We start from the raw sequence: 10,538 nt of genomic DNA, 5'->3' as shown, positions 1-10,538 counted from the left end.
AGGGATATATGCTAGTGAGGGGTGGGAGAGCCCCCGAGTTGTCTTGGCAGGCCTGGCTGCTCTGCAGGACGAGCCCTGAGCGCAGAGCCTGCCGAGGCCCGGCTGGGGCTGCGCTCCCTCTTGGAGGACAGCAGACCCTGTGGCTGGAGTGGGCAAGAGGAGGGAGCGGTGAGGCTCTGCAGTCGGGCCCGGGGCAGTGCAGGGCCACATGGCCGTGGGCCTTTGTAAGTCATGACATCACTATTTTTGGCTAACAAACCACCCCAAAATGTAGTGACTTAAAACTAAGTTTTTGTTTTGTTTTGAGGTAATGGGGGCCAGGGATTGAAACTAGGACCTTGAATGTGGGACGCCAGCACTCGGCCACTGAGCCCCATCCGCTCCCCTGAGTTGATTTGTGTTTCTTGTTGTGTTTTGTTTTGTTTTGAGGAGACACTGGGGACAGAACCCAGGACCTCCCATGTGGGAAGCTGACGCTCAACCACTTGAGCCACATCTGCTCCCCTAAAACTAAGTTTTATTCCTCATGGTTGGTTGGTTGGCTGGATGGTGGTGATCTAATAATGATCAGAAACCTCTGCAGATCAAAACAAAAACCAAACAACCCTGATGTGTAGCATCTACCCATTCCTGTGGTGTAAACATTCTCTCTGGGGCCAAATTCAACCTACCGACACCAGGTACAATGGCCGGGTTGGGAAGGGGTGCCAGTGGCCACCGTCCTGCAGACACACACACAGAAGGCTCAGAAGGACGGGCCTGGAGCATGTGGTGCGTTTAATTCCAAGTTTACGGGACTCTGACACAGTGGCTGCGTTGAAGCCCAGCTCCTGGGAGCTGGCGCCCTCCGCGGGGGTCCCTGAAGCTCAGCCTTGGCCTCAAGGCACCGAGACCCAGCTGCTCTCCAGGCACGGCCGTGGCAGGTGCCAAGGGAGCCAGCGCTGCACGCAGCCCTTTTGCTGCCGTCCCGTGGGCAGCGTGGGGAGAAGTCCAGGATGTGGGCACTGGAGCAGCACGCCCCGAGGCCACAGCCAAACAACCCCCGCAATCGGGGAGGAACTGGAGTTTCAACATAACGGCAATGGCAAGTGATGTAACCGATTTTCCATTTAATTTTAGTTTTTTCTTGTTGTGGTAAAAGATACAACATAAAATTTACCATTTTAAACGGTTTTTAAGTGGACAATTCAATGTCATTAAGTACATTCATGTTGTGTTGCCACTATTTCCAGAACATTTTCATTACAAACAGAAATGCTGGCCCCGATGGCAGTAACTCCACGTCCCCGAGGCCGGGGCTCTTCACCGTCTCTGTTCCACGGACCCCTTTGCCAGTCAGGTGAGAACCGCAGACCCCTACCGCATCCACGCTTCACTGCGCCGTTTAATGAGCAGGTCACACTGCACCGACACCAACCCACACGAATGCTCCTTGACTCTCACCTGAAGCTCCCAGGCCCATTGAGAGCCCTCCAGTCCCAGCTCCTTTCTCCCCCTGACTTGCCTGTTCACGCCCCGTCTAAGTGGAATCACACATCCGTCTGTCTGGCTTATTCACTTGGCATAATATTTTCAGGATCCATCCCTGCCATGGCCAGTATCGAGCCATTCTTTCCATGACTGAAGAATGGGCTGAGGGAGCTCCCTCTGCCAGGTTCTCATCCCCTGCATGGCCCTTTGAGGTAACCATCACCGCTTCCATTTCACGGAGGAAACTGAGGCAGAGAGAGTCTCCTCAGCCAGGAAGCAGTGGAGATGAGGCTGATCCAGAAAACTTCACGTGCTGAGAAGGACCGTGGACCATCTGTGGAGAGCAGCTGGGGCTGCGACACAACGGCAAGGACCAGGAGCCTAGAAACTCGGCCTGCGTCTCCTCTCCACACCCTGCTCCCCTAGCGGGCGGGCGGCAGGCTGGCCTCGCCTCCAGAGGAAACACCGTGACCACGCAGGGCCAGCGAAGCGGGTGCGAGCCCCCCTGCGGCCGGGGGCTGGGCCGGCTCTGCCCTGGGCTGGTCAGAGCTCCAGGGCTGCCGTCTGGCCTGTGCTGCAGGCCGAGGCCTTGCTGGCCCAGCAGCAGGGTCCCCGGCAGCGCAGCTCTCCTGCTGCAGGTCAGGCCTTGGCCGGGGCCTGGGGGAGATGGCCGGCCCACCGTCTTGTCTGGAGAACGGGAGCCTCCTGCAAGGGGGCCCAGTGAGCGTCCGGCTCCCATCAGAGTCCTTGAGGGAGGAGCTACTCTGAGCCCCGTTAGGTTTCCACCAGGTTCCATCCTAGCCCGGGTACAGGAGTGAGCCTCCGGGCCAGGCAAGGCCGCGTGCAGGCGCGCCCACATCACGCGTGGGCGCCTGTCCAGTTCCCCACCCGGGGCTGCGTGCAGGCCCATGTCCAGCTCTCCACCCGGGGCTGTGGGCCCAGGGCAAGGGGCTGGGGTGTCTCGAGGGTCCCCAACACAGCCCCACACGCCTGCTCTGGCCCGGCTGCCTCTCCTGCTTGGCTACGTTCTAGGGCAAAAGCCACCGCTATGCCAGGACCCCCCTGCTGTCCCTGCCCCCCAGATCTGGGCCGAGGATGCAGTCCTGGCGGCCTGAGCGCTGGTGGCCTGAGCACCTCTCCCGTCACCTTGGCAGGAGGGTTGGTCCAAATCCCTCCACACTGCCTGGCTCTCCTCTCCACAGTCGGGAGACCAGAGGTCAGCCAAGACCAGCTCACCCTTCCCTGGTCGGGGAGGGGCAGCTCAGACAGGCCGTCAGGGGCACGCGTGCCGGAGGCGGGAGGTAACTGCACGGGAGCAGAGGGCTGCGGGAAAGGCAAGGTGTCACCAGGGCGTGTGGTGCAGGGACCGGTCAGTCCCGGTGTGCTTAGGAGCCGGGCAGGCGCAGAGGGGCGGGGTAGGGGTCAGGCACAGGCCCCTCGACCGGGCACCCGGGCGCCTCCGCGGGGCAGCCATGGAGGCTTCCTGGCTTGGCTTTGGGTGGGAAGGGGCTTCCGAGGAGCAGGAGTTACAGGAAATCATAAACCATGCGTGCGTGCACACCTGGTCATGTCTACGAAACGCGCTCACTGGCGCAGCCATCCCATCCCTGCCTCTGCTTTCCTAAGGCCTGCTGGGAGCAGGAACTGCTGCGCTTCTGTCAACACAAGTCCCACCAGAGCCATGTGGCTGCCATGGGCTAACGGCTAGGCAGGACTGGGCAGGGGCCTGACACCCGCCTAGGGACGCCGTGGCCCCTTAGCCACACAAGCGCAACCCAAGGAAGCCGAACGGCCTCTTAAACTCACATCAGAAAAGCTTCTTGGTGGGGGAGGGCAAGAATGAAGGGGCAGTGGTCGTCAGGCCGTGTCTCGGTCTCAGCACCATGCCCTTGGCAGCACCGCCTGGCGCTGGCCCAGATGGCCTGGGCTACAGCCTCCCACGGAGCAGCTCTCCCCTCTGCTGAGCGTGGCCCAGGCGCAGCCTCCTGCTCTCCCTGCGCTGGGCGGAGGGCGGGGCCATCTGCTTCAACACGGGACAGAGCGACTGTGCGCGCCCCAGGGGTCGGTGGAATGGGGCAGCTGCTGGCCCAGCATGGCCCACCTGATAACAGAACCACCAGACTTAGGAGCAGATAACCAGCGGGCTCTGCGCAGAGGGGGCGCCAGCAGGGCTTCCAACAGACAAGGCTCCGAGTAAGACAGGGTTGAACGTGAAGCGGAGAGAAACAACTTGTTTACTAGAAGGCAAAAAAAGGCTTCCCCCACAAATACAGTGTGCTGCTTCTCGGCGTTTCCATCAAGAGCAAGACGAGAGCTGGAAACCATATTCCTGAGAAGAAGCAAGAGTGACAGGTGTGTGAACAAACGTAACAGATGAGTTCAACAAAGGATAAAAACAACTTTTTTATATACAAAAAGCAAAACTTCAAGTATCATCCCAGATGAGCGGCCATCCTGATGCAGAAGGCGAGGGGCAGGTGGCGAGCGGCGTGAGGCCAGGCTGAGCGGCTGCTCCCCCAGCCCCCGGGACCCCCGGCTGGCAGCGCCCCAGAGAGGTGGGCGGCGTGGGGAGGAGCTGTCTGCTGGGGAGGGGCCGCCCACACCCGCCCACGCCCGCCTTCCGCTCCAGCTCCTGGGAAGCAGGCGTGTCAGGCCAAGGCCCAGCATCAGCAGTGGTCCCCTCCCTGCCCGGCGCGAGGCACTGAGCCACTCCAGGTGAGGCCCAGCCGTGGGCGAGCAGCCTCGAGGACAGCAGTCAGGAGCCACCGCCTGGAGGGAGCTGCGCTCAGTGACAGCGGGGGCTCTAAAGCCAGCGTGCGGGACATTTTATCATCTTTTTTTCAACAGACATAAACATGTTTATTCTTTCATATTATCCCAAATTGTAGTCAACTTGTAAATTATAAATTATATTATTTGCACAACTGCTTGTGATACGTAGATCTTATTAGAAGGTAAGCACCAAGCCTATTAAAATAAAAAATATATAAAATGTTGTGGTTCTCCCTACAGCAAACGTTCTGTACATCCTCTAGGCTGTAAACTTAGACCTCTTCCTTCACAACAAAATGCTTCTGATAAACTTTCTTCTTTCTCCTATGGAACTTTCCTTGAAGAGAAATTTCCGCTTTAACCATAGTTGCAGAAAAGGTGACAGAGGAGCCTGGCACCACAGCAGTCTCAGCAGGAAAACGGCTGCTTTTCCAATGGGAAGTGCCCCGCACACGCCCTGGGACGAGCGCTCTGCCCGGAAGAGGATGCGGGCCACGGGGGCGGCCCTGGGAAGACCTACTCAGAGCTGAGGCGCAAACACGCCTTAGGATGCTTCGTCAGTATTTAAGCCTTTGAAACACTCTATCATTTAATCTTCAGTACTCTGAAACCACTTCAGTGCTCCAAATGATGCTTAGTTCTTGAACCGTGTTTGTTCACAAATATGATTGAATTTCCTGTAAAGAGAAAATGGTCAAATTACGCTAAAAATCTATCATTATTAAAGTACATTTATTTAAAAATGAAAGTTGTTAAAATTACACACTGGGAGAACAAGATGAGAAATAAGTTGTGTGTGCGTTCGATCTCACAAAAGTACATTTTTAATATCAAAGAAACAAATCCCCTAAGATGGATTTCTTAGCTTTTTTAAATCATAAAGCCGGTCAAAACACCTCAGGGCACTGCCCTAGAGAAGAGCGTCGACGCTCCAGCGCGGGTCCTGTGACAGGCCCGGGAGAGGGACGGGGCAGCCACCCGGCCTCCAGGACGGCGCCTCCTCCTTCACGTCTAAGGGCGGAAGCGTAGCCGCTCACACGTCGCGCTGCCTCCTTGTGATAAAACGGCCTCTCCCGCTCACTTTTCATGCCCTATTGCAGAGCGCGTCCCCATGCTAGAGGCCTTCTGCGGAGGGGACACCCCCAGCAGACCTCTACCGCGGCGCTGTACGGAGCAGTACTCGCTCAGCTACTTTATTTTGAGCCCCAAATTCCTGCCTGGGACGCCAACCCACAGGAGTCTGATGCAGGTAAAACGATCACCTCACCTAACTGCTCAAAAACGAAGGCAAAGGAATTACTCCTGGACATAGGGGTCGTGGTCAGGGTGCGGCGAGCAATGTGGACAAGCCCCTCAAAGTCCACGCTAGACAACAAGAGCCAGGCAGGGCGGCCCCAAATACCCGCTCGAGGCACGGAGCCAGGCCAGCAGTCCCAGCGCGACGCGAACGGGTCCTCACGGCTGCACACTGACGTTGCCGGGGCCACGTCGTGCCTGGTAGCGTGGCTGCAGCGACAGAGGCGGCACGAGGCGGACGACCGAGCGAGCGTTTGCACACACACAACACATGCAGGGGATGACAGGGGCAGAGCGGTGTTTCTAAACTAAGACGCTGTTTGATGCAGTGTGCGGCTTTACAGGACAGGACAACTCACGTTACGTGCTCTCAAGCGGACAGTTGATCATGACCATTCGGGCATATCCCTCAGAGATGTGATGTCAATTTGACCAAAATGCTTCCAAAAAATCAACTTCCCGGAGGAAAAGGAGAGTGTGCCCCCAGGGCAGAAGATTCCTATCCGCCCCCCTTCCCCACGAGCTGTACTCACATCGCATGGTGTGCTTTCACCTGAGTCCGGCAGTTGCGACCCCAGTAGCAATCAGGTCGGGATGTTACAGCCACTGAAAGGAGAAGAAACAGGGACACGCTCAGCACGCGCAGAGCAGTCACACTCGACCAAAAGGGCCAACACTGAGCACTATGTCTCACTTTATACACTAGTTTCCTCAAACTGTTACAAGATTTTAGGAAAAGAAAAAGCTGCTTAATTGAAACTCAATTTAGGAAATGAGATTACTCCAGCTGCCCACAGGACATCTCTGGGTTTTGGAAAACCACACTGCCCGGGCGAGGAGCAGCACGCGTTGCGTGCCCAGCCCCTTGGATACACCAGGTGGCTGTTACTTGCCCTGCCTGCCCCGAGAGCCGGCAGGGTTCTCCCTGGCTGACAGCACTGTCTGCCGAGCCCACAGAGCAAGCCCAAACGGAAGCTCGCTGAGGAGGAGTGTGGAAGCGAACCCAAGCGACAGAGCACTCCCACCTGGCAATTCAGAGGCAGGAATGTTCCGCCGATACTGGTAGGCCAGCTCCCGGAAGCTGCGCAGCCCGCAGCAGTAGCACAGCACGGTGTTCCCGGCAATTCTGGGGTCTGCAGGAGACACGGCTCACACAGCACGCAGGCACCACATCCAGGAGCATACATGTGAAAAGAGCAGAGCAGAGTGCACTTCACGTGAGCGGGGACGGGGTGCACGCCCAGTTGTGGGCGTCTACACCACAGCCTGACTTTTGGAAGACAACGACCACCGCTCCATTTCCTTAGAGCAATCACCGCATTTCCTTACAACCACGGCTCCATTTCCTTACAACCACCACCGCATTTCCTTACAACCACCACCGCATTTCCTTACAACCACCACCGCATTTCCTTACAACCACGGCTCCATTTCCTTACAACCACCACCGCATTTCCTTACAACCACCACCGCATTTCCTTACAACCACGGCTCCATTTCCTTACAACCACCACCGCATTTCCTTACAACCACCACCGCATTTCCTTACAACCACCACCGCATTTCCTTACAACTACCACCGCATTTCCTTACAACCACGGCTCCATTTCCTTACAACCACCACCGCATTTCCTTACAACCACGGCTCCATTTCCTTACAACCACCACCGCATTTCCTTACAACCACCACCGCATTTCCTTACAACCACCACCGCATTTCCTTACAACCACGGCTCCATTTCCTTACAACCACGGCTCCATTTCCTTACAACCACCACCGCATTTCCTTACAACCACCGCCGCATTTCCTTACAACCACCGCCGCATTTCCTTACAACCACCGCCGCATTTCCTTACAACCACCGCCGCATTTCCTTACAACCACCACCGCATTTCCTTACAACCACGGCTCCATTTCCTTACAACCACCACCGCATTTCCTTACAACCACCACCGCATTTCCTTACAACCACCACCGCATTTCCTTACAACCACCACCGCATTTCCTTACAACCACGGCTCCATTTCCTTACAACCACGGCTCCATTTCCTTACAACCACCACCGCATTTCCTTACAACCACCACCGCATTTCCTTACAACCACCGCCGCATTTCCTTACAACCACGGCTCCATTTCCTTACAACCACCACCGCATTTCCTTACAACCACCACCGCATTTCCTTACAACCACGGCTCCATTTCCTTACAACCACCACCGCATTTCCTTACAACCACCACCGCATTTCCTTACAACCACCACCGCATTTCCTTACAACCACCACCGCATTTCCTTACAACCACCGCCGCATTTCCTTACAACCACGGCTCCATTTCCTTACAACCACCACCGCATTTCCTTACAACCACCACCGCATTTCCTTACAACCACCACCGCATTTCCTTACAACCACCACCGCATTTCCTTACAACCACGGCTCCATTTCCTTACAACCACGGCTCCATTTCCTTACAACCACCACCGCATTTCCTTACAACCACCACCGCATTTCCTTACAACCACCACCGCATTTCCTTACAACCACGGCTCCATTTCCTTACAACCACGGCTCCATTTCCTTACAACCACCATCGCATTTCCTTACAACCACCACCGCATTTCCTTAAAACCACCACTCCATTTCCTTACAACCACCACCGCATTTCCTTACAACCACCACCGCATTTCCTTACAACCACCACCGCATTTCCTTACAGGGAAAGTTAGTCCACATGGATAAAAATTTAAATACTAAAAAAATCCAAAAAGTACTAAAAAGAAAATAATCGTGAATACTACTTTCTCTTAAGATGATTGTAAGTATAACAAATAAAACACAGGAAAGGATTTTATAAATTTCACTACCTACAAATTTAAACACCAAAAAGGAAATAACTTATAATAAAGTTGAAATAGTACTGATACAGCGGAAAATATATTTGTAACACATATGGCAATGTGCTGTACCCTTAATCAATAAAGATCATACAAATACATACCAGAAAAATCCAAACAGCCTAACATAAATACGAGCAAAGGACACAGACAGGCACACGATGCACAGCTTAATTCTGTTCACAGTCAGTCCTGGGCAAACACGTCAGTGACACTCCCCCTGGTCTCCCCTACTGATGAGGTTTAAAGGCAAATGCAGTGCGGGGGCCACCAGGGCGCTCGGCCCCCTGCCCTGGGGCAGCGAGGGGGAGCACAGGGACCAGGCAGGGTGGGGGAAGCAACCACCGCCATGACCTTGTAGCAAGAACCCCACTTACTTATCCTCAGGAGACGAGCATGCACATCCAGACTAGTGCACACTTAACCATGGTAGCGTTGCCTGAAATAGTGAGGAACAGGACATAGCTCTGTGTCTTGGAAAAACTACTGTGTGCTGGTGCTTCTAGAGACCCTCTCCCAGGGATGGAATCACACTGCACAACGCGCCGTGGGTCCCCGGGGAGAGGGGCTTCCCAGGTAACTGGCATCATAGACAGGCAAAGGGACTGATGGTTTGGGAGCGAATCGCCTGCAGCCTCCAGGCTAACTAGTGGCCGAGCCAAGGCTGAGCAAGGCCAGTGTCTCTCCAAGTTGTGCCCTCTCCCTCTGGGGAGAGAAGGCCCAAGTGTTCTCCCTGCCAGCCAGGGTGAAGGGGTTCAAGTCAGACTGTAGGAGACAGACCGGCAGCAAGTTCCTGCTGCCGTAAGAGGGCACGCAAACTGCTGCTCTAGGACGAGTAAAGCGGGAAAAACGAGCTCACCAGACAGTAGAAACACTCCCCTCTGCAGGGCCACGAGACTTTCCGTCAACACGTTTTTCCACGTCAAGCCTCTGGATGCCAGGTAACTCTGCAACAGGGAAAAAGTCAACAGTCAGAAGTACAGTGCAGTGAAAGAAACGTGGCATGACCGGTGGGTCGACAAGGTCAGAAGGGCATTCGAGGGGGAGGCCAGCCCCGCGGCCCCGCCTCTGGCCAGCCCGTGCACGTCAGGAGGGGCCAGGCCAGGCAGCCTGGGGTCCAGGTTCTCTCGCTGCGCCGGGGAGGACGGGCTGTTCAGATGCTGCTGCTGCCCTCGGGTTAGGGCGACCCCTCCAGGAGGGCGCTCCAACAGGTCAGACAAAAAGCTTGGCTTATTTAGGAAAAAAGAAACTTAAGGTGAAACTACCACAGACGCAGTATGTTTAGTGTGAAGCCCAGAAAATGTATGGACGAAGTAAAAAGAACTCCAGGAATCATAAAACTCTCAAATCCTCACGTCAGTCAAGACTGTCGGGAGCAATAATACTTAAATGGCTGAAAAACAACCAGACGCACCTAACGAGGACAGTCTGGCAACTTTTCCAAAACCTTTAGTAGGGTCTTATCGAGATGAAAGTGTATTCTGCCCCATGCAAACATTACAATACACAGAGGCACTAAATTCAGACGCTGCCGCGACGAGAGCCCTCCCTCGCACTCCTGGGGCGTCTGGCGGCCTCACACTCGCGGCACAGGGATCCAAGTCCCAGGGGCCACGAGGAGCCCCCGGAGGAGCAAGGGTCCTGGGCACGGGCCTGGCTGGACAGCTCAAACCCCGTGGCTGGAGCCCCAGGTCTAGGGGCAGCCTGTGCGGCCCATGGGACAGGAAGAGCAGCAGTGGTGCCTGGTCCCTGCGCCCTCACAAACAGGGGCGCGGCGCCTCGGCTCGTGCACAGACCATTGGCGGAGCCCAACGAGCGCATGCTGGGCAGCTCTGTGCGCAGCGGGCGGCCAGGCTCCCGGCGCAGGAGCCTGTGTGCACCCGTATCAAAGGTTCTCAGAGCTGAGCTGGCTTCAGGACAAACCACGGGAAGGAAAATGGCCAGAAAGGGAAAGGAGCAAAGAGAAGGGCCCAGGTACCCCAAGGAGTCCACACAGCGCCCTGAAGCCGAGTAGTGGTGCGTGGCAGAAGAGACACAAAGGAGAAGTGGAGTTTTGGAATGTGGGGAACATCAGACATTTTCTCCCTGCACTGCCGATGGAGGAC

At 55.7% G+C, this 10,538-nt stretch overlaps 1 protein-coding gene across 1 annotated transcript in view; it reads right to left on the bottom strand.

The window, feature by feature from the left end:
• Positions 1-1,094: 1,094 nt before the first annotated feature.
• The window catches only part of CHFR (checkpoint with forkhead and ring finger domains), a 30,116-nt gene continuing 20,672 nt past the window's right edge, over positions 1,095-10,538 (bottom strand). The window contains exons 14-17 of the mRNA XM_012531038.4: positions 9,293-9,380; positions 6,564-6,671; positions 6,072-6,144; positions 1,095-4,919 (exon numbers count right to left, since the gene is read on the bottom strand). Coding sequence (XP_012386492.1) covers positions 4,877-4,919; positions 6,072-6,144; positions 6,564-6,671; positions 9,293-9,380 — 312 coding nt within the window. The 3' untranslated portion in view covers positions 1,095-4,876. The remainder of the gene's footprint in view (positions 4,920-6,071; positions 6,145-6,563; positions 6,672-9,292; positions 9,381-10,538) is intronic.

Source organism: Dasypus novemcinctus, chromosome 19, assembly GCF_030445035.2.
Source record: "Dasypus novemcinctus isolate mDasNov1 chromosome 19, mDasNov1.1.hap2, whole genome shotgun sequence".
NCBI classification, from domain to species: domain Eukaryota; kingdom Metazoa; phylum Chordata; class Mammalia; order Cingulata; family Dasypodidae; genus Dasypus; species Dasypus novemcinctus.
The sequence above is the reverse complement of the archived record's forward strand: the minus strand, read 5'-3'. Positions and strand labels throughout refer to the sequence as shown.